The 24,554-nt window shown below is 44.0% G+C and overlaps 2 protein-coding genes across 2 annotated transcripts in view; one reads left to right on the top strand and one right to left on the bottom strand.

The window, feature by feature from the left end:
• Positions 1-12,004, top strand: part of C8A (complement C8 alpha chain) — a 62,390-nt gene extending 50,386 nt beyond the window's left edge. Inside the window, exons 8-11 of the mRNA XM_037500601.1 lie at positions 2,340-2,468; positions 3,608-3,765; positions 7,348-7,570; positions 11,853-12,004. Of these exons, the coding sequence (XP_037356498.1) occupies positions 2,340-2,468; positions 3,608-3,765; positions 7,348-7,570; positions 11,853-12,004 (662 nt within the window). The remainder of the gene's footprint in view (positions 1-2,339; positions 2,469-3,607; positions 3,766-7,347; positions 7,571-11,852) is intronic.
• A 10,740-nt stretch (positions 12,005-22,744) lies between these two features.
• The window catches only part of C8B (complement C8 beta chain), a 40,850-nt gene continuing 39,040 nt past the window's right edge, over positions 22,745-24,554 (bottom strand). The window contains exon 13 of the mRNA XM_054691540.1: positions 22,745-23,056. Coding sequence (XP_054547515.1) covers positions 22,905-23,056 — 152 coding nt within the window. The 3' untranslated portion in view covers positions 22,745-22,904. The remainder of the gene's footprint in view (positions 23,057-24,554) is intronic.

Below are 24,554 nucleotides of genomic sequence, written 5' to 3'. Positions count from 1 at the left end.
TTCCAGTCCTCAGAAAGCAGTTCTTTGCCTTGAGTCATGCTGTTCAAATCAAACTGGAATTCTCTTCTGTTGGCACGTGGCAGACCATCATCAGACACTCCCTGAGCATAATCACTGCAAGGCACCCTCCACCCCATTCATTAGCCAGTCCTGTCATTTTATTCCACAAGCACCCCACCACTCACCTAAGTAATCACTCTGGCTTCTGCCCATGAATTCCTTTCATCCACTTTTGTTTATCACTGTTGAAGCATTTTTTAATCAAAACAATTAAATATGCTAAACCTTCCTTAATTAGAAATGCATTAAAAATGACAAGTGCTTGAACAGAAGTGTCAGAAGCAGCCTTGCTCAGTGCTGAGCGCAGTGCTTGGAGTATCCTGTCTGAGCTCAGGTCTCATCCAGACACCTGCATGGTCACAGGGTGCTGGGCTGGGGTCCTTGAGGCAAGTCCAACCCCTTCTCTCCATAAATGGGAAACTGAGCCCGGTGGGATCACAGGCCTTTTTGAAGCCCATCCTGGGTGTCAGTGTCCGGGATTTGCTTTGCTTTGTTTTACTTTCTTTTAAGCTTAGATTTGTCTATATTTAAGGTGTACTCCATGATGATTTGATACAAATCCACCAAGTGAAATGATTACTACAGTCAACTAATTCACGGATCTTCTTCTCACATAGTTAGCATTTATCTTTTTGGGATGAGCACCAAAATCTACTCTTTGTAAATTTCCATATTCAATTCAGCATCATTAACTAGTCATCAGAGTGTACTTTAGACCTCTATGCTTATTTATCCTACAAAACTGCATCTTTGCTCCCTTTGATCAGCCTTACCCCATTTTCCTACCTCTCTTCTACATGCTTGACATACAAGTGAATATGTAGATTTGTGTGTGTGTCTGGCTTACTGCACTTAGCATAATGTATTTCAACTTTATCCATAATGTGGCAAGTGGCTGAATAATGCACACCCACGTACATGCATTCATGTGAGTGTATCTTCATTTCTTTATCAAGTCATCCAAGGAACTGGGATTTGAATTCAGGATTCCTGACCTCTGAGATTCTTTCCTTCAGAAGCCTTTACCAAGGGACTCATGACACTCGCTTATTCACTCATTTTTTCCATTCATCAATCCTTTATTCTGAAAAAAAAAAAAAATAAAGAATACCTCCTCTGAGGTAGACATTGTATAGCTATGCTGATGAGAGAGGGCAGATAAGACACAAGCCCTTGACCTCATAGAGTTTGCAATTTAATGAAGATGTAGGCAAGCAAATTTTGTTGCTCAGTACTCCCTTGAAATTATTGAATCTAATCCTCAGTGCAGTTGAATTAGAGGTGTAAGTTGGTTTTCCTTTTTTGATGGTGCTGGAAACAGATAATTATTGGTGATAATTATTATGCACTTGCAATTAAAAGTAATGATATTTAGAAAATGCAGACTCCAGTTTACAACTTTCAGAATTTCTTATCTACAGATAAAGGTAACTCTGCAGCATATTAGATATCTTGTTCCAGTCTGCGTTCCTGCCTCATCTTGCCAGACAGACCAAGGGCTGAAACTTGGTTCTGTTCAATAACAAGCAATGGAATTAAGAAAAAATGACCTTATTATTTTGAGAATTATGTTTCTCATCATCAAAGTGCATAGTCCTCTCTGGGTCCTCAGTTGTAGGTGGACAGAGAGCTGATGTGGGACAAACAGTCCTCATGATGTCAGAAAGCAGGGGACTATTGCAGGGAAATCCATTCATGTTCTAACACAACTCTGGCCTCTTTGAGGTGCAAAGAGCACTGGGGCAAAAAAGAACTGTGACAAATACAGTTATTGGGGATAAACAAAGCACATCGGCAACTCTGAAGAAAGAGAGAAGTGTTCTGATCCAAAAATGCTTCATGGAATAAATGACATTTGGATTGGCTCTATGCTGGGCTCTGGAAACACAGTCAAAATGGATAAAGGGAAGGCATCTAGACTGAAGAGCAGGCAGTGTATGCCAAACTGCAGGGTGAAAATAGTGTTGAGCATGGTTCAGGGGCTGTGCTAGGCACAAGGGTATATGGAGATGGATAAGATGGAATCATTATCTAAAGGAGATTCACTGGAGAACCTGCAGAGGGAAGGCGACTAGCATTTACAAGCAACTAGTATGTGCAATCCCTTCTCACTTCAAGAATTGTGTGGGAACCATAAAGAAAATACTGAAATTGGGTTAAAAAACTACGATTTTGATTGAGATCTCTTAGACTCCCAAGACTACTGTGAGCTGATTGTACCATATTAACTATCTTTTAGCATCTCAGCATTTTCTATTTTCTCTCTCTCCCCACTGTAGGTATTACCAGCGAAGACATCCAGAAGTGCTTTGGAGGACATCTAGGTGTTAACTTTGTCAAGAATAATACAGAAATTAAAGTAGGATTATCAGGGAAAACTTGTAGCGAGTTTGGAGGTGACAGTTCTGGCAAGTATTTAGTAATGGTTCACCCAAAAAGAAAAGCTAGACTTCTATGTAGGGCATAGAAATGCCCTATGTGGGGCATACACACTATTTTGCCCCCAATTGACTCCATTTCAGTCAATGGTAACACTGTATAATTGCTAAATACCCCAAAGCAATGCCCCGTAAAGGCTCACTTTTGAATCCACCATGGGCTGAGATCACCTTAGAAATATTTGACTGTGTATGGTGCACTCCCTTAGATTTTAAGCAATACATCAAGATCTAAGTAAGTACTGGATGAAAGGAATGTGTAGACAGAATCTGAAAAGTCCACTTTTGGGATGAAGGCCTATCAGGTTCCAGTCCCAAGGGAAGAAACAAGTCTGTTGAGAGGGTTGAGCATGGTTATCAAGCCCAAGCTCAAAGAATAATTACTTGAGAAAAATTGTATAAGAATATTTTATGACATTTCCTGGGCAAGTCAATATGAATATTCATGCATTCATCCATTCATTCATTCATCAGACATGTATGGAGCAATATTTTTTCAGAGGGCAACATAATAGACAGAGGGATGATAAAACAGTTTATAGTACAGTGGATACAGTAGATATGAAATGGGTTCAAGTTATTCTGATCGCATTAGGCTACTTAGCCTCATGACTTTAAGTCAAATTTCTTGTCTCTGATACTTTCCCCTCCTGTATCCATAAACCTGCAAACCAGTTAACCTTCCTAGTCATTTTTCTTCCTGACCACCCCTGATCCATTCTAAAAATTTGACCACATCTTTCCCCATGCCCCAACTGAGCCCCAAAGAGACATGTATCACAGCACCTATTTAATTTCATTCCGCCTACTTGGCATGTAAAGAGTACTAAGTAAACATTTAGCATATGAGTGAATGAACAAAACATCTGTTTTCCCAACATTTCCTTACTTCCTGTTGGACTGAGTTGTCCCCCCAGTGTCTTCCTTATCCTGAGGATGGGTCTATTCATCAGACTTGGTCCTTCCTGATAGTGGACTAAGCAAGGCAGAGTGAGAGACATCTCTAAGGAGAGCACATCAAAACTCTGTCTCAAATCTCATTAATGGTGCTCACCAACCCATTCTGTGACTTTTGGGGAAATGAGTTAATGCAGTTATCCTTTTGGCAGACCCACGCAAGAGGAATGCAGCTGTGAAAGACATCATCTCCCGGGTAAAAGGTGGCAGTTCTCGCTGGGGCGGTGGCTTGACACAGAACAGCATCATCATCACATACCGTTCCTGGGGGAGGTCATTAAAGCATAATCCTGTTGTTATTGATTTTGAGGTAAGTCTTTTCGCAGTTGAAGAAACTCCACGTCCACAAGGAATGAAAGTGAAGCAGACCAGATCATTTCATATTTCTTATTATGAGCCCATCAGAGAACAAGATTAAATGTAACAGCACACTGAACTGGTGGCCTTCTCCATGCCTGACAACAAAGGTGTACGCCTTTCAACCCAGGTCACAAGAGCACAAGGATCAGAAACTTATTTTGTGGTCTATGCCTGGTTGTACGCTAGAATTCCCACAATTCTTCAGGGGATAGTCCCCGTTAAAATAATAGCTTGCATTTATACGTAAGAAGATTTTAAGAATCATATCTCTTCATTTAGGGGCTGGCAAACATTTTTTGGTAAAGAACCAAATAATAAGTGTTTGAGGTTTCGTGTGTGACATATAGTCTCTTTCATGTAAGTTCTTTCCTCTCTCTACCTTTATGGTTATTTTCCTCCTCCTCTGCTTTTTTTTTTTTTAAACAAAGAAATGCCTGGCCCTAAAATGTCTATAGGGTTGAAGTTGAAAACGATGCCTTACATCCTTAGTTGAACAGAGGGAGTAAAATTGTATTTAAGCCACAGAGGAAGTTGACTGTCTATAAGCTGTCAACCTACTGTGATTAATACCTGGATAGGCCATAAACAGATGTTACATTTGGGGCTACGGAAGAAAATACTGTTTTCTTGCCCGTTTTCCTTTGACCCTTGCTGATTTTTCTACATATATTTAAAATCCCAGGATATATATGCTTCCTCTGAAAATTGTACCAGCAGTGAAACCCAAAGGACTGTGGTAACATGCAGTTCTTTATGACAAAGCAATCAGACAAATTAACCTTGATTTTTATATACCTGTAATTCACAGAGGGTCTGAAAATCACTATCATCGAGTTATCAGTGATTTGGGCTAAACCTATAAAACTGATATCAAGAGCAATGGATAAATTTTAATGGATAAGAGATGAACTTTGTGTTTGTCTTGAGCAAAACTTCCAAGGGGAAGGCTGGAGAACATGATTTCCAGAAGACTAAAGTTCGTTTTGGGTGAAAGAAACTGGGTGTTGGGGTGAAAAGATAGAGTTTGATGAAAAAGGCTCAGCCACCTTTTTATGCGTGACCTTGAACAAGTTGATTTTCTGAACCCCAGTTTCCTGGTCTATTACACAAAGATAATAAAATGTTACATCATAAGGTTGGGAAGAGAGAAGTGGGGGTGCAGTAAAGATCAGCTAGAGAGGTTCTGCTTCATGGAGGTTAAGTAACCAGCTGGTGCAGGGCAGGGCCCAGCATGAGCCGTGTCTGACTCACCCAACGCACACAATCTCGTCACAACCCATGTTCCCCAAGAAGTTAGGATTCTGTGCATTAATCCACTGAAATTTTGAGAGTAGGGAAGTGACACAACCAGAGTTGTGCTTTAAAAAGAGAATGTCAAAAAGACATGAAGGGTGATTCAAAGGAGAGACAGACACTATGGACAAGGAGGTCAGTTGAGAATTTATTCGGAGCCTGATGCTGACAATGGCAACAGTGTCTTATTCATCTGCATGTCACAGGTACTTGGAGTGTATATAGAAATCACAGGAATTCTGTTCTAATGCTCTGCTGTGTCATATGTTACCATGTGTTGGCCATCACAATCTGTGGCTATACCACACCACTTGCCTTCCCTGAATCTCTTCTCTCCTCTGTAAAGTGAAACAAGACTATTGCCAATCTTTTCAAGCTCTAACATTCTAAGATGTTTTTTCTCCACCTCCCACCCTTCCTTCAAGTTCCCACCAGCCCTCCCCAAGGCATTTCTCTTTCTTTTTCCTGAAAGTCCTAGCAGGGAGAAATGAGATGCGGGAATGAGTGCTTTGCCCAGTTGGAAAGTCAAAAGAAAGTTTCCCAGTGGTCCTGGCCTCCCCTGGAGCTAACAGCCACCTTTAGCCAGGGCCAAGAGCAATCTTTTCTGCACTGACTTCCTAACAACAAGGCCAGATTCCCTGAACTTCCAGTAAATGGTCTTCTCCCCTTGGCTGGGGGCCTGGCCAGTCCTGACGTGACAAGCCTGGTGACCTCAGCTGCAGGCTCTGACCACAGGCCAAGGTCTGTTTATCACCAGTCTTTCTGTACATGTTTCCAGGAACCCATCCAAGGTGATGGTGATTACCTCTATTGACTTTAGACTGTAGAACAGTGAGATTGTACCACTGTGCCTTGGTCCTATGCCTGCATTGCCCTGTGACCTTGGCACATCACTGCCCCCTCAGGGCCTCAGGTTACTCTCCTGCAGAATGAGAGGTTTGGAGCAGAGCTTTCATGTCGTGATTGTATTAAGATTGATTGCATTATGTGCATGCTGAAGATGCCCATGCACCATATGCATTTGAAAAAGTTAGTTTTTTTTTTTTTTTTTAAAAAACTATCATCGCATCTAACAAATGAAAATGGTTCTTTATTTTGTGGTGGTCTTCCCTTTTGCAAGGGTATCTCATACTCATTACTTCTTTCGATTCTCATAAGAATTCCAGGAAGCAGGTTGGGATTCCCATTTTGTAGATAACAAGGTCCAGATTTAGAGGGGGACAGTTAGGAGCTCTAGGACACAGACCTGGGAAGTGAGCAGTATTTATTTAACTCTTTCTATGTGACAGGTCTTTCCCATCCATCAACTTTAATCCTCATAATAAACCCGGAGGCAGGGCTGTTGTTCCCACTTTACAGAGCAGAAAGGGAGGCTCCATGTACAACATGAGATCACATGATTAGAAGTTAGTAAAGCATGGATCTGAAGTTAGAATTCCAGGCTCCAGCTTCAAGGCTCTTGACTGTATATACTATTTCTAGCTGGGGGTGACTTTGCCCCCCCAATGGACATTTGGCAATATCAGGAGACAGTTTTGATCCTTCAGACTAGAAGGTACTACTGGGGTTAAGTGGGGAGTAAGGAGCTGTTAAAAATCCTACAATGCACAGGACAGCCCAGCCCTGCCCACAAAGAATTTTGCAGCTGAAAAGGTTGAGAAGGCCTGGACTCCTTATCTGGAATGGTTGTGTCAAATATAAAGACTCCTCCTCCCCCGCTGCCCCACACACATACACACACAATCAACACACTGACACCATTTATACCATCAGGGAATCACTCAGCAACAGCACAGTCACTGCCTATCAAGGACTTTATTAATTCCTTAATAAAAGGCTTGACAACACACACACAAACACACATGCATACAGTTTGCACTCTCCCTACTTCCTGAAAGTGCTAAAGAAGGCAGATGAGCTGGCATAGTTGGCTTCTGATTTCTCATCATCCTCTGGGATTGGGAGAACACAAGTTTCAGAGTTAGGTAGGTCCACATCAGAGTGGTTCCTGCCCTTGATTTACCCTGAGCTGGTGGCTCTGAGCCATGAGTTGGGGAAGTTAGCACCTGCCTCACAGTGCTTTGAGGATCCAGGGGAAGGGGAGATAGCTGAATGTTGGGCTCTGTGCCTGGTGCATAGAGGGCCTTCCAGAAGCTAGAAAACCAGTTCTTGGGTCTCCCCTGGGAAGCTGAGATGCCCAGACCTGCAAGGAAGACCCTCTGTTCTTTTGTGCCCACAGATGCAGCCCATCCACGAGCTGCTGCGGCACACGAGCCTGGGGCCCCTGGAGACCAAACGCCAGAACCTGCGCCAGGCCTTGGACCAGTACCTGATGGAATTCAATGCCTGCCGCTGTGGGCCTTGCCTCAACAATGGGAAGCCCATCCTTGATGGCACTAGCTGCAAGTGTCAGTGCCCCTTGGGTCGCCAGGGTCAAGCCTGTGAGCAAATGGAGCAAACAGGTAAGGCCCATGTTTCCTCCCTTGTGCTCAAGTCTGGCCAGCACAGAAAGGGCCTTAGGGGGTTCCCAGCTTCTCCTTCCTGTGCCTTCATCCCCACTGCTCTAAAAACCCATAGGCTAAGGTTTATGGCTGACCCCCTGCATTTGAAAGTTCTTTGTTTTCTCAATGTTGTCAGAAACTCTTTCAGATGAGAACTGGTTGTTTTCTAAGATGTATCTGGATAATGGGATTCATTTCTGAAGGGACATATTAATTTCTAAGGGCCATCATAGTAATTACCACAGCTGGAAGATTAAAGTAATGGTCATTTGTTGTCTCACACTAATGGAAGTTAGAAGACCAACATTCAGGTATATCAGTCCGGTTGTTTTCTTTTGGAGGCTCTGAGACTGTTTTATGCCTCCATCCAGGCTTCGGGTGTTAGCTGGCAGTCCCAGCACTTCTTGGCTTGTAGATACATCATTCCAGGCTCTGCCTGTCCTCACATGGTGTTCTCCACTCTGCACGTTTTCTTTCCTATAAAAACTCTAGTCACTATATTAATCCACCATGACCTCAATTTAACTTGATTTAATTTATAACAACCTTTTTCCAAATAAGGTCACAGTCACAAGTAATGGAGGTTTGGATCTGAATATATTTTGAGGGGTGGCACAGTGGGGGAATACCCATTATATGGATATATAAGTTGTCATTCTAGTGCAATGAATTATGTCTAAAAACAAGTGCAGGGCAGGTAAGCTTTAAACATCTATAGATGCAACATGAAACAGCTGGCTTCAGAGAGAAAGGCCCTCAAACTGGGTTGGAAATCCATATCCTTCAAAGATGAGGAAGCCTGGAGACATGGATGGTCAGCCCCAGGTCTACTGATTTACTGTGAGATACTTTTCTGGGGCTCATCTTTCTCATCAAAGTTTCCTTTGAGCTCCAGGAACCTCTATACATGCCTTATCTCTAAGCTTCCAATTTTCCATGCATACAAATTTTGGAATGATGGCAAGAATGATAGTCTATCCAATCAATGTATATAAATCAATCTCAATGGCAACTACAATGAAGAACTTTTTTTTAAAGGAAGCCTGGATGAGATTATCTAAGGGACGAGAATGAGTCCAGGGAACAGCGGAAGCACAGGGTAGCTGGGGTGGGGGCCACGAGGCTCAGCAGCTGTATATTCAAAATAGATCACATGTTTAGTCCCAGTTCACTCAGTGGGTGTCGACAGCATAGTATAGCTGCCCCCAAAGTGAAGGGCTATGTTAATAGCAGTAAAGAATGCAGAGCAACAGTCTTCTCTGACGTAGTCAGAACAGTCTTCTCAAGACTGTTCTTGGTGCCATAACTCAGTAGGCCTTGGCAAAGCAAAGTTGGCAAATGAGGGCAGAGGAAAGACTCAAACTTAAGTTCTAAGAAGAAAAGCTGAGAACTTTTGGTACAAAGAGAGGACTCAAGAGGAACCAGTCCCACCTGAAGTGCCACATGGAAAGGTTGAGACTGATTCTGTCTGACCACTGAGGTTAGATTGTGGGACTAAAGGAGAGAAGCTCTAGCAAAGGGCTCTTGGCTTAGGGAGGAAGGACTTGCTGTGTGGGGAGTGAGGGAGGGGGATGGGTGCTCACTAATCAGGAAGTTGTCCAAAAGATGCTTTCATCCTATGGTGTTGGGTTAGATGGCCTCAAGGTCCCTTCTGCTCTAAGTGTCTCTGAATCTGTGCCCCAAGATGGGGTGGCAGCATAGCAGTTGGTAGCTCTAAGCTTAAAACCTTTAAAATTCAGTTTAGCTTAGAAGAAACCATAGCTACCAATTATTTTTAGAATTCAAAGGAGATTTCCACCCATCAGGCCTGGATTTTAAGTGACATGATGCAGGGGACTGAGTTAGAATTTCATCATTGGGAGAAGCAGGGGTAGCCTCGCTCTGCTGTCAATGAGGCTGTTCAATTCCAAGGCTGCCAGTTTTCACCTGGGCATCCCTTGTAAAGAGGGGAAATGATCACGACTCACCGGTGTGGGGAGGAGTAAACCAGCTGCATGTATGGCAGGCTCTGTTACAGCACACAAGAAGAAGAGGTGGTTTCAGTGGTAGAGGGATTTGTCTCTGGTTGTCACTTTGTCAAAATCCTTCCTTTGCTGGCTAAAGGGAGTTAATTTTGGGTCTCAACAAGCTGTCTGGTACTTTGTAGGAGGAATTTTGAGAGGAGTGAGCCAACATGGTAAGTGAATTTTAGTCTTTATGAAGGATGGTACAGAGAATAAAAGCCAAGGTGACCAATTACCAGGACTGAAACTTGTACCGTGTCCTAAGGTGAATTGGGAAAAGGTACCACCTGACAGGTGGGTGAGCTGGGAGAAACAAAGAAAACCTCTTGGGGCTGACAGCATCCAAACTCCAGGATTCAGGGATTTCTTGATATCCCAAGCAGAGTGTGGACTGGGTTTCAGTTCCCTGTTGCCCACTGACAAAGTAGCTTTGCCTGAGGGACCAAAGATCAATGCACAGAAAGGGATTATTAATCTGTGCCAGGCACTGACATAAAACCTTATGTGAATGAACTCATTTATTCCCCCAGGAATCTTTTAAGATAAATACTATTGTAAGCCCCAAATTATAGATGAGAAAACTGGGGCAGGAGATGGGTTAAAACGCTGCTCAAAGTCTTCTAGCTGGGGAATGTCCCAGTCAGGATTTGGACCCTAGAAATCTGAAAGCAGGCCCTATGCTCTTACTATTACAGCCCACTGGTTTACATTTGAAGAATCAGGTAACTTGGGGAATGAGGGCAGAGGGTCTGAGATGACTGCAGTGATGGTCATTTGGGGATGAAGGGTATGTCCTAGTTCACAGATTTCAGCCTACCTGGTTTAAAGGAAGAGATGTGAGCCCTGCCTGGTAATTAATTATTAGCAATACAAGAGCCCTCAGAACTAGTGACTTACTTGGATCCATGTGCACACAGCAGAGAGGCAGAGAACAGGGAGAGTGGACTACTTAGACATGCCTCATCAGTGGTCCCTGCAGGGCTCAGAGGCCATGCTGAGTCATGTGTACATATGGTGGGCACTGGGGAGGGAGGCATGATGCCAATGATCTGAGGGGTGGTGGTGGCAGGTGCATAGGGCTCGGTACTCCCCTCAGAGCCCCATTCCTTCTGCAGGATTACTTTCTGTTGGTTGCATCAGCTGGTGAGTGTTCCATTAAATGTGTTTCAAGGATGTGTGTGTGGAAATCAGGTGGCCTTGGGGCCACCAGACTGAACTTCAGCTTGACAGATGGATCTGGCAAGGGTATCGGAGGCTCGGGAGTTAGTCAGTCACCATGGAGACCACTGATGTAGGTACCTAGAGATTTTCCCAGCAAACCTTTGCCTGTGGGGACCAAGTCACAGAGAGGAGAAATGGAGACAGAGAGCCCCGCTGTGGCTGCCCCACCAGGGAGTATAATTACAGAGCTGGAAGGAACCTGGAGATAATCTAATCCAATGATACTCACACTGGGATCTGAGGAAACTCGGGGCTTCAAGGCTGCCCCAGGGAAGGAAAGGGAGTCTGATAGACAACCCAGTTTCAACTAGAACTGCTCCACTTTCATTTGACTTCCATGTTGGGGCCCATGTAAGATTTCATTTAAGAATAAAAAGAGTAATGAAAAAAATAATGATGGCAGAACCTCGTCGGTTTAGAACATTCTTCCATTTTATAAAGGTTGAGAGAGGAAATGGTCTTGCCCAAAGTCAGTAGGAGACAGCAGCCCCAGGGCAGGAGGATTGTATAAGCTGGATTTCCAAAGACAGTCGGTGGTGGTGGTGGTGTGTTCTGATGCTCTGCAAAGACTCTGTCACCGATAAGTCTCTGTAGTCAGGGCTCCGAGAGTATGACTTGTAAACCCTTATTTAAAGGCTGGCAGTCCTCTCCATAGGGTAGCTGGCTGGCCCTTGTCTCTGAATCCCCAGCTGGGCTGCGCTCCCCACTCATCACACTCTCCAGTGGCTCTGTGTCATTCTTCCAGAGGAGCACGCCTGCCCGCCCCACTCCGCTATCCATCTTCCATGGACCTGCGGATTCCAATTTCATGAGATGGGCTCCCAGTGGCCTCTTCTCACTCCATTCAGAGTTTTAAATTAAGTGTGAGGCGGCAAGTAAAGTGGTCTTGGTTGGCTACACCAAAGCATTTCCCTAAGGAGAGGTGGCAGGCCCCCTAGGTCAGTGGGGTAGCCCTCCCTCCTTGCTGCCTGAGCTGCTGCTTGTACGGTGACCTCCTCCCCATGATGTTATCTGTGCAGCAGTCAAGGCAGATGGTCACTGGAGCTGCTGGAGCTCCTGGTCTGCTTGCAGAGCAGGCACCCAGGAAAGGAAGAGAGAATGCAACAACCCAGCACCCCAGAATGGAGGGGCCTCATGCCCAGGGCGGAAAGTGCAGAGCCAGGCTTGCTGAGTGCCTCTGGATGCAGGCTGGACAGATGCAGCAGATGTCACCACCTGCACTGACCACCGGATAAAGACTTCCTTCAGCTGAGGGAAATGTAAATGAATATGGACTCTGTCTTGTCAGCTTCCGGGCCTAAGCTCAGGCCATGCCATCTACCACCGGTGTTTCCTTACCCACCCAACTCAGCAAAACTGTCATTCAACAACTGGATGTTGAGTGTTAACTGGAAACTTGTTCCTGCTCACAGCACTTTGGATCATTAAAAAAAAAAAAGAAAATTAAACCTAATCCTATCTTACAGGACTTACAGGATGTTAGAGGGACAAGGAAAGCAGATCCTCTTTAAAGAATCAATGGCCAATAAAACAAAGAGAATTATTTCAGCTCTTGGATAATAATATTTGTTCATTCATGGAAAAATTATTAACTGGTAGGATAAACATACACAATGGAATAATAAAAAAAATTAAAGATTGACTTGCGTTAATTCAATTTTCCTTCATTTGGACTTAACATTTTCTTGTATTCCTTCAGTCTCTTTTGTTTTTATGTTCTTAGCACAAATATTATATTTCTCTCAATTAGTATCTTATAGTAATACACTATTCATTTTCCTGATAGTGTTTTTCATGTTAGTAATTATATATTGGGTCTCATATCTCTTGTGATTATTTTTGTCTTGTTTTCCCATAGAGAGTAATCTTGAGGGCAGGGATCAGATTTATTTATTCAGCACTGTATCCCCAGAGGCCCCCAGACAGTGCTTTCTATAGGAAGAGACCTAAAAAAAAATCTGTGGATAAAGTAAGGTTCTGAATTCAAGAGTTCAAAGGTGTGGTCCATTTAGTGAGTCTCCCAGATGGCACATGGCTTTGGATGGGCTGACCAGTGATGTTCAGTGTACCTGACCCACCTATGGGGCAACCAACACACATGCCCCTTCAGTATTCCCACAGCACCCCAGTCATGGCTCAGTTGTGTTGCACTGAATTTTCTGTTCACCTTTTCTTCTATAGCCTATAAGCTCCTTGAAGGCTGAATCTGCATCTCCAGTGGATCATAGGTATAAGAAATGCCTGTCAGTTAACATATATATAGCAGTGCTCTCTAGCCTTCTAGAATACTCGGTCTGTTTAGAGTAACAGTAAGACTTGTATGCTCATGAAACAATTAGAAGGGAGCGTATGACCATTGGAAATTAATGCCAAAATATATGGCACACAAAATAAGTGCTAAAGGCGTCTTACCCCAAGTCTTGAAGGATTGTTGAACTAGGCAGATAGCAAAGAGAGCGTGAAGGCAGAAATTCAGCATATAACAAAGTTTGAAGATGAGAAAAATATCAGGAATATGTGTAGGTGTGTATGTACTGGGGGTGGGCACTAGGAAAGAAAGTGTATCCATCACATAAAAAAATTATTTTGTTCTTGATTATTGACAATATTGACATTATTGTTATTATTGATAATTAAAGCTTAGAATTTAGAAATTTATTTCTGAACTCTTTAGATCTTGTACCTGAAAGAAAAAAGAAATTTCCCCATGGCTTCTCATCCTATCTTTACATTTTACTTTGAAGTTAATTTGCACTGATAATGAATTTCTATTCATTATTTACTGGGGAGTGATAGTTACATGCTAGAAAGTGCAGAAAGGCCAGATTGGCCAGGCCAAGTGGGCCATTTACAGAGACATTCAAGCTTGATCGAAAAGCCATAGTTCTCAGCCTCGGTTGCACATTAGAATCACCTGGGGAGTTTTAAAAACCCTGATGTCCAGCGACTGCATGTCAGACCAATTATATTTGAATCTGCGGGGGTGGGAAGCAGATATCAGTAGCTCTAAAAGCTCCTCAGGCAATTCCAATGCAGTCATGGATGAGAGCCCTTCAGCAGACGCTGAACCCACACCTCGGCGTCCTTCCATTTTACGGAATGCGGTATGTGACAAAACAAGTGGCGAGCAACAGTAGGGTCTATCTGTGCTCTTTATCTACTGGATCAAGGCCCTCTTTTATGAGTCCCATTTTACAGTTAAGGAAACCGAGTCTCAGTGACCCTGTGGGTCACAGAGCTGGTGAGTGCATCAAGCACACACTCCCCTGCCTTTGCTCCACAAAGCACTGGCTGCCAGGACCTGTGGGAAGAAGCCTGGGGCCAGGGAGAGGCAGAAACCGGAGATAAAGAAGCTCCTGAGGAGGCAAGTCCTAATCTAGGCTGCAGATCATACAGGGGGATGAAGCAGTTACCTGGATCACCTGTGAGCCAGATCCAGCAGCTGAAGGTACAGTGCCACCTTCCTGTCACCTGAGTGGTGCCAAGGCCAGTGTCTGCCCCACTCCTCTGAGAATGCTGCAACCCTAGCAGTTTTAGAAATAAAAATACAGCTGCCGTGGCAGCTCCGGCGGCAGCAGCAGAATGACTGGCTCTCACAAAGCAAAAGGCATAAAGCTATCAAACGTATTCTCCCTCAGGTCCTTTAAGCAGATCTATAATCTACAGTTTTATAGGTAGTGGATGTAAAAACATGGTTTAAAGATATAATCTTCAGCTTGACAAGGTGTCTTTTGAAAAGTAAATTAATGACAGGATGAAAAGCAATAAGGAGAGGCTTTCTTTTTTTCTTCCTTGAGATAGAGGAAGATCTAAAGAGTTCAGCACTCAATGAATCTCGTCTGAACTATATGCCTTTAGGGTGAAGAAAATGGACAGAGAGAAAGGGTAGGCTTCAAAAATCGCATTGCAGAAATGAGAGATGGCAGAGTGAGGGGCGGGCACTGCACAGAGCCTTCCCTCTCATGGAGACAGCTGAGGCTGCTACCCCTTCATTTGGGAAATGGAGGAAGCACCCTGGTGAGCTCGTGCCAGCACCCGTGCTGTGTGTGGTACAGAAATGAAGCAGACATGACCCCGGCCCTGTAAGAACACAGGCTCTGGTGGAGGCCTGTGAGCCATGGCAACAGGCCCCGTAACAGGGGCCTATGCAAGCTAGCCTGGGGGGCGGGGAAGATAGCATGGAGGATAGAGGCCAGAAGAGTCTCAGAAGTGAGTGGGAATTTGACAAGCAAAGAAAGGTGAAGATGGAAAAATGCAAGGGAATGGCACCCACAGAGTCACCAAACTGGGGAGCCATCAAATGGGGTCTGGGATGGTTACCCTTCTCAGGCTGGGTGGACTGAGTTGGGACCTTTGCTGAAGGCAGTTGGTGCTTGGCCTTGTGGAGATTTCTACACGTGGCCACTTCCCTGCTCACCTCTGGTACCCCTTGTGGTTCAGTACCCCACAGCCATTGTTATGAAGCCCAAGTATTTTCAATGTTATCCACAAGGTTCTCTCTGACCTGACCTCAATGCACTACTCTATCTTCATCTCCCTTTTCAGACTCTATGGGCCAATTGTACTGAACATCTAATGTCCCTAACACAAAAGACAAAGTCCTATATGACCAGCCACCAGCTCTTTCTCTCTGACTCCATTTCCTTCCATGCTGCTTCAACCATTCAAGCTTCTTTGCTGTTTGCTCTTCACACATGCCATGCAGTATTATGCCTCAGGACCTTTGTACCTGCTATCTACTCTGCCTGAAGTACTCCTTGCCCTGAATGAGTTCATGCAAGACTCACTCCTTGTTTCATTTTAGTCCCTACTCAAATATTAACCCTTTATTTTTTTCTTATATGGCACTGTCACTCCGAGATTATAGATTTGTTTATTCTTTCCCCCACTTTCTATGCCTCCCCAAGTTAGTATGCAAGCTTTCTCATAGCTAGATCCCAAGCAACTAGAATATATGGTCTTAGCAGGGGTTCAATAAATATTTGCTTATTGAATGAACTAGTTCCCATTTAGCTCCCTCAAGAGTTCGGGCTTGTTGTCTTTCCCAAGCCTTTGTACATATGTATTCCTCCAGAAGCAACCTTGCTCACCAACTGCCACCTCACTTTAGTTCTTCACCAGCATCCATCAGGAGGTTAGTGAGAAGTCCACTCACCTAGACCACCAACTCTGACCCCGCCCATTATCTCCCACTTTATCAGGTGCTACCCTCTCACATAGCTCTGTACTCCAGCATTTTCCAAACTCTATCACTGTCACCTGCTTGGTTACCTACCCTGCATAGTGACTTCTTCCAAGGTAGGTGGAACTTATGCTGACCTTTGGAGCTGCAGCACCCTGGCTTAGTCCTTGGCATGTAGGTCTCTTCTGCTGTCAAAATGTAGAACATTCTTATGTGAACTGTTATGGTCTGATAGGTTATTGGTGTGTGTGTGGTAGGGGGAGGTTGGGAACATTATTACCATTAATTTATATGGAATTTTTTTTATATGACCACATTCCCAAACAGGAAGGCTCTACTTTTGGCTAGTGGGGAAACCTATAAGAGTTTTCTTTTTTTTTAATGAGAAGCTCTATGGGAGTAGATCCATTTATTTCTAATTAATTTACATTCATTATCAGTGAAATTTCCTGTTTCACAACTCCAAGAAGGCTAGATCTATATGCTTCATTGTACCAGCATCCTAGCATTGAAACTTCATCTTATTTTCTTGATGGGGTGGGAGGGAAACAACTTTGTCCAGGAGTCCATGAGTTTCCTCTAAGTTGTGCATTTGTGCACACATGTTTTTTCCAGGAATATTTTTAAAACTGAAAAAAAAATGCTCAAACAATAGACCACTTAAATAAAATAGCAAGATATTCACTTAGACTTTGCAATGTAACTAACTGTACATGAACCAAAATGGTGCAGCTAGGTCATTCTTTTTTTGAATTATATTTTTCAGGTATATCATTAAAAATTAACACATGAGGGCCTCCCCTGGTGGCACAGGTGGTTGAGCGCAGTGCTGTGAGGCTGTCCGCAGCCTCTGCAGTGCTGGTTCGATCCCCGCAGGCTGTGGAGCAATCAACATGGCGCGGCAGACCTCTCCTGTCTCGCCCGCTACTCCCCTCAGCAGTGTATTTCAGTCAGTCAGCCTGTTATGTTCCCCACTATCTCTGGTGAATCCATTCACCCTCCCACACATCTGGCCTGTACCCCAGTTCTTGTATAAATAAATTTTTAAAAAAATTAACATGTGACTGTACTACATTCAGTTCACCACTAGAAGTCCAATTCTGTCTTCCCCCTGTTAGAGTTGTTTTTGGATGCTGCTCTCTCCTGGCCTCTGTGAGAGCACAGAAGGCTCAGAGGCAGGCTTTGCAATAGTGGGCCAGAACAGGTAAGAGAGAAGCCCATGGAAGGTGGTTTCACAGGAGTCCTGAACCTGACAACCTTCTGAGCGCATCAGTGGTGAGCCAGCCCATTGCTTGTGCTGTGTGGATCTAATAGCATGTCTACCCTTTTCCACTTTAGCGAAGTCCATCAAAATGAGTTAAAAATTCTGCATCATGGTCTTGGGGTACCCCCCCCCCTTGGAAGAGATAAAGGAAAATATGTTTCCCTTCTATATTAACAGCTTAAAATGGGAGATAAATCCTCCCATCCTAGCCTGTTTTTACAAACTGACTTTGCTGTCCGGTGGCATGATACATGTCTAATGGATCTATTTGCCCATTCTATTTCTTTAGAGATAGCAGCTAAGAAGTTTTATCTATTATTTGTCTCCCTCCCCCATTTCCATTTTCCTAACCAAGCATGTAGAGCAAGCAGTTGATGGATGGGTGGTGTTTGGGATAAAAGGGGCCAGAATCAGATAGTTTTCAGGATATGAACAAACTGGCTTATTAACAAGGAGGCCCGTCTGGCAGGAGGGGGAAGGGGAAGGAGGAAAGGATACCAGACAATGGCCAGTGATGGATGGAGGAACACCTGGGGTTGCAAGGTGTAGACACGAGATAACCGGGGGATGCAAACGCTGATAACAGGAGTGCCCAGGCTCTGGAGCAGCCCCCTGCACAGAGGTGAATGTCAGACCAGCCTCTTGACTCTCTCTGACAATCCTTCAAGAATGCCCCACTGCAAATGTGATCTGTATTTCTCCTCCTATTCTGTAAAATGCACTCTATCTGCTCGAAAAGAGAAAGAGGCTAGGCAGGGTAAGAAAAAGGTGATGTTAGGCAGGCTTGGCTAGTTCAGCACCCAAGAATGGGAATGTACCTGAGCATCTGCCATGCATCGGGCCTTTGGGTTCATAGCAGTCCCTTGGCATGTCATGTCATTCAGTCTGTACCTTGTGTTTTGGGAGTATTGACCCCATTTCTGCTGAAGACACTGAGGAACAGAGAGGCTAGGAGACTCCGTTAAGGCCACTCAGCCGGGAAGTGGTGGCACTGGGTGTTACACTGCTGACTTCCATAAGGCCCTCTGAAGGGCTCTGCTTCTCTGCTGGAGACATGCCAGACTCAGAGGCTTTTTCTGCCTCTTCTATGTAAGGGGGCAGGCAGCAGGCACCTGCTGTGTGATGAAACTGGATCTGCTTTTGCTGCAATGGAAGCTGGGGAGCACCCTGGCAAGAGCTCTTTGAGAGAGGTGTTTCTGCCACCTTCAAGCTGTGTGGTCTTGGGCAAATTGCTCAGTCTCTCCGAGGCTCCATCTCATCACCTGTCAAAGGCAGATAATAAATCCTTCTTCTTGCAGACAGTGAAAGGATTAAGCTGGATTAGGTATGTGAAAGTTCTTTGTAACTGGTAATGCCCTCTGCAAATATTAGTTATTATGCTGTTACATTTTCCCTTAATAACCCAGAGCTTGGGATATAAACCCCCTCCATGTCCTATATTAAGACATCTCCTAGGATCTCAGTTATTTTGTGTTTTTCTTGTTCTCATGGGTTGTAATGGGTTTGGCATGGAAATGTCTTTAAAGCAGTTTTAAATAACTTCCAACAACCAACCAACCATCATTCTTGTGGATGTTTTGAGAATCCCCAGCAATAGTGGTGACAGTGAACAGCGATGTGTGGAGGCTGACTTTGTCCCACAGGAGGCTACTACTGTCATCACCCCCATCTCACAGATGAGGGAATGGAGGCACAGATGGGTACTAACTTGCAAAAGGCCACAAAGCTAATAAGTTACAGAGCCAGTTGAAGTCCAGCACAGGTAGTGTAGCACCAGAGCTGCTACTTCTAAGCACAACGACACAGCTAGGTCTCCTCATCTTAGGCCAGTTCTGTCCAAGACATTGTGACATTCCCCCAGGTAAACCACACCCCCTTGCCGAGTTTCTCATGCTGCAGTCCTGGACTCTGTCCTAATGTTCAAAAGATAACTCAAAGAGGCACATACCCCTTAGAAAAATCTGATTTCATGACAACATTCAATAAACAGAGAATCTCAAAGCTGAAAGTGTACTGTTCTGGGTACTGCAGTGAGCTTTCAGGGAGGCATTCTGGGTTCAAAACAAATCTACAGATGAGCAAATGAGGTGGAGGCACAACATTGGAAGACCTTTTATTATTAAGTTACTCTGTAATCGTGCTCTTGGCCACTTACTGGGAAGGCCTCCATTTCTTGAGCGTTGGTTTCTTTGCCACCCTGTGAATGTGAGCATCTCACCTTGATTTTCACATTTCTCAGCTTTTCCCCCACCAGTGATTGCATACATCTCTTCTCCCTCCCTCTGTAAAGTCTCCCTGATGATGTCTGGCAGTCCTGGGAAATCAACACCCTGAAATAACTCAGTCCCTACCTGACATCATTTTTTTCTGTCACTTTCCTTCTGTAATGCTGCCCACAAAGCCTAGTGAGGGTGCCCCTCCACCTTGGCTTGCATGGTTGCCCCTATTTCAGGGATTGCTGTACCTCAGGTGTCCTGAAGTCACCAAATTCACTAGTTTTTCACTAACGTGGGAAGTTTCTGCCCTTGGCCTCACATTCCTCCCGATCAGCTCATTAATTCACACAACAGCTTTGCTTGTGCCAGGGCCAGGACTGGGTCTCAGACTAAATGAGGCCTGTGCCAGACTCTATCCCTGTCCTCATGGACATTATATTTGAGAAGGATTAGGAGATAATAAATGAGTCCATCATAATATAATATCTGTAAAAACCTGGAAACAGTGGCAAGTGCACATACTGCCATTAAGGACATCCATAACCTATAAAACAAAGTATTTCTTCATTAAGATATTCATCATGAAGGCTCCAGAAAGACCTGACTGGTGTCCTAAGGACTTCCTGCTCTAGGCCCCCTCTCTCCCGAGGGCTTTTTCAGAAGTGCCTGGGAGTGGGCCAGAATTCTCATCTTTAAAACAAAGCTGAAATTTTCCTCTGAAGTTTCCCAGGCCTCAGTATCTCACCTTGATTTTCACAGTCAGCCCATCCAGGGAAAGAATCACATTTCCCTTTCAAGCTTTCTCTACCTGTCACCTGATGATTGTATTAATATCTACCCCCATCTAATTCAGATAAAGATTAAATGAGATAATGTAAGTTAAAAGACTTCATAAACTGAGAAGTACTCTATAATTGGCAGCTATTATTGTTATTGCTATTGTTAAAATAATTATAATAATTATTATTCCCACAGAAGTTTTGTTATTAGCCCAAGGTCATGCGGGAAGGAAGCACAGAGCCCCCCACCCCCATAAGCTCACGGTGCAGCTCAAAGCAGTTCAGGCGCTCATGCTCTTGTATGCAAAACCTTCCCATATCCAGGTTATCTTGTGCTGTGTTCAAGCTTCCAGGACCCCTGCCAATGCACGCTGCCTGAACTGTACCCCACGGATACCCGGCTCCTCCATGGCTATACCAGCCTGAGCTCCAATTGCCAAGGTTTTCAAAAACCGCAGTTTGCATTTATTTTGTTTAATTCTTACATTATGTTCCAGCCTCCTCCTAAATGCATTTGTTTGCAGAAAGAGCCACGAGGGGAAGTTCAGCCCACAAATAAGAATATAATTATTACACAGTTTAGCAGTGCCTGGGCGTCACCCGGGTATTCACTGGTGCTCTGCAATTCAATTGTCTCTCCTTCAAGACCATATTTAATAGGATAAACAATTTCTGCTAAATGCAATAAACGCGAACCTGGGCTGTCATCTCCATAATCAACTCAAATTTCCCATTAGAAGCGGTGGCTGTGATTGAGATTCAGAATTTAATTTGGCGGCGCTTGCCTCAACGTGCTCGTGTCGGCTTCGTGGGAGTCTCCCATCAACCAAAGACAGACCTGCTTTCCCCCATCTCTGGGGAATCTTAAAAGAAGATAGATTATAACTCAAGAAAATTATACAGCCTTGGTATAATGAAAGAGATAAAACATTATTGGATTAGCCTGTTGAAATAACAGTAGACTGCAAAGCAATAATATTAAGCCAAACAAGGGCCCAGACCCGTCAGCTCAATTGCAGGGACGCAGGGATGTAGGAAGGCAGACAGAATCACCATGCTTGCTGCAACAAGCCCAAGCAGGGAAGAATCAGCTTCTGGTGGCCGTTCTAGTGGCTCAGGCCCAGAGTGCTGGTGGGGCCCAACTGGGTGTCCTCAATGTGTTAAGGTCTTAGGTCTCAGCACTGAGCCCCCCAACAAACTGCAAGGAGAGCATGTGGCTGAAAACAAATAGGATGAAAATGAATAGGATGAGCCTATTCACCTCCAACAGACTGTTTTTTTCCCAGGAATTTGATCTCAACAAATTCACACAAAGTTCTGCAATCAGACAGGAAGTGCCCAAAAACAAAGAAAAGATTAAGAGGTGTTTTAATATCAGCAAGAAGGAGAACAATAGAGCTTAAATGATCATTTGATGCAATCCAAAACATTTCTAAAAGGATAGGTGCTTAGTACCCTAGAAGGTCAATTGCTCTCTGATTCTCCTCTTCACATACTTCCTTTCCCCAAGAGGTATTTGCACCAAAGCAGAGGAAAGCAGATATACTGGGGCAGGGAAAGGTGTGTTGCCCTCAGCCATCAATGTGAACTCTCTGACACGATTCTCCTCTGCGACCAACTCGTCTTTGCAAACCTTTTCCTCGTCAGATCAGTTCTCCTGGTTCTAGTCTCCATCTCAGGATCTTTTTCTGGGCATCCTGTCTCTTCCTTGTTAAGCACAATTCAGCTCAGGTCTCCAAACTCTTGCTTTTGATCTACACAACCACACCCTTCCTGCGCTCAACATCAAAGGGAGCTGAGGAGCCAGGTTCCAGGTCCCTCGGGTCAGTACATGGTGGAGATTTGTCATAACACATAGATGAGTGTGCACACACATGCACATGCACACGCACGCACACACACACACATACCTTCTTATGTTGCATTCCATCAAAGTATCTTTCTTAGTCAAATGTCCATTTATAGAGAGGGAGGGAGCATCAGAGTTAAGAAATTAAAACTCGGCAGCCCAACTCTGCCACTTCGTCACTGGGACCTTGGAAAAGTCACTTACATGTTCCAAGTCTCAGTTCTCCCAGCTGTTCAAGAGGGCTCATATAGCGTCCACCTTATCAGGTTGTCGTGAGGATGGAATGAATTAACACACTGAGCCCCAAAGCTGGCACATGGTAACCAGTCAATGAATATTAACTGCCTTCATCATTGAATGAGACAGTGTAATCCTCAAGAGAAGAAAAATTTAATATCTATTCATTGGTTCATTATTGGATGCCTACTACATGCAATTCACTGCTAGATACTGGGACTTCAGCATGAACCATTCTCAACATGGTTCCTGGCTGGTAGTAAATGGAAGCAAAATAAACTCATAGAGATGAGCAAAGTGAGGATTACCAAGATGCTTAAGCTCTTAAGGACCCTACAGTTTTTGTTCAACTCACTATCTGTTCAAGTCAATGTGCACTTTACAATGACATCTTTATTTTAAACACTGAACAACACAGTCCTTCACTTTTGGTTCAGCCCTGGGTGGTGCTGGTGTAGGGGTGAACTGGCCCAATATTCTAAGGGATCAGAGCTCTCTCTGTGTGCAGCCCACAATAGTACCAACTGTTAGCAAATCTCCCTTCTCAACAGTTCAGTGTTTCTGAAGCAGGACCCAAGCAAGGACTGCCCCCATTTTGAGGAGGTGGATTGTTGCATTGTCTTTGTCTCGTTTTATGTCCTCCAGAACATGGAGACCAGTTTGACCAGCAAGTCCACTGTCCATCAATGGGGACATCTATGAGAAAGAAAGTCAATAAACATCAATTAGCCCATTTTATACTCTGGTGCCTTATGAGTAGGATGAGTGTATAAGCCAAAAGTCTCTGGGAGTCTGAATCTCTGATCTTCCCCTTCCAGTGAACTGTCATATTTTCAGGTCACTGTACTTGCCATGCTTCCTCTACTACAGGGCCTTTGCACATGCTGTTCTCCTGGCTTTTCCCTCTATTCATTTGCTCAATGCTTTAGATTGATTTAGATCATTTTAAGTGTCATTTTCACAGGAAAACCTTCCCTGGTCTCTAACTTCTAATAAATTTGCCATATTTTAAATTATCTGAGCATATTGTAATAGCAGCTACAACTTCAACTTTAAATGTATTTATGTGATAATTGAAATAACATCCATCTTCCTTTCTAAAAAACCAATCTCTCTGATGACAGGAACTGTGTTTTGATTTGCTCAGCACTAAACTCCACACCTAAGCTGGCAGATAGAAGGCCCTTAGTCAATGTTTGTTAAATGAACGCATCATTTCTAGCTTAGAGACTTCCTAGCTATAGGATGCAAGGGACTTTACTTCTTTTCAATACATAAAACAGGGGCTATGTTATCTACTGTGAGTATTGTGTTGTTTTTTTTTTTTTTTTTTTTTTTGTGGGACCCTCACTGGCGGCCAGGGAATGAACCAGCGCTGGAGAGGCTGGCAGGCAGCCTCACAGCCCAGCGCTCAACTGCTGCACCACCAGGGGAGGCCCTGTTGTGTGTTTTAAATGAGGTAATATACACTATGCTTTCCATTTCATAGAACTTGCCTTTCCCTGGAGGATTTTTGGCTGTTGATGAGAATGGCATATAATCAATTAGGTCTACCATGCTATACCATGTGTCCAGCTGAGCTGTTAAATCACGCTGTCATTTTGGGTACATCTTGGGGCCTTCCAATTTATAAAATGTGAGCCAGAGAGGGGTTCAAAGATTCCCTGACAAGTAGGAATTCAGTAGCTGTGTGGGCAGGTGGGGTGGGGTTGAGGTCTGGGAGGAGAGACAATAAAGATAGTCCTGAGCACTTTGCTGGGTAAAGGAATTGTGCAGGTTGGAGCTAAGAGCAAAGGCTCGAGTCACACCCAGTGCCCCTGAAGCTGCATTCCTTCACTCCCTCACTCCCTGATTGTGTCACCACTGGGCAAGTGAGTTAGCAACACATTGAACTTCAATTTCTCCCATATAAAAAGGGGATATAGATAATATCTACCCCATAAGGCTGCTGTGAGGATGAAAGGATTTAACATATGCAAAACACAGAGTAACATCATGTTTTGTGCTAAAACTAGCCAACACTTATTTTGCTCTTATAATATATTAAGCATCATTCTAGGTGCTTTATACCACTCATGAGTATCTCTGAGGGGTCATTAATATCATCATTTCCATTTTACAGATGAGCAAACTGGAGCACAAAGAGGTCAGTTACTCAAGGTCACAGTTTTAAGGATGGAGATGAGATTTGAAC

This window comes from Talpa occidentalis, unplaced genomic scaffold, assembly GCF_014898055.3.
Source record: "Talpa occidentalis isolate TD23 unplaced genomic scaffold, MPIMG_talOcc4v2.1 talOcc4.9, whole genome shotgun sequence".
Classification (NCBI taxonomy): Eukaryota; Metazoa; Chordata; class Mammalia; order Eulipotyphla; family Talpidae; genus Talpa; species Talpa occidentalis.
Note: the sequence above shows the minus strand (reverse complement) of the source record. Positions and strands in the feature narration are given on the sequence as shown.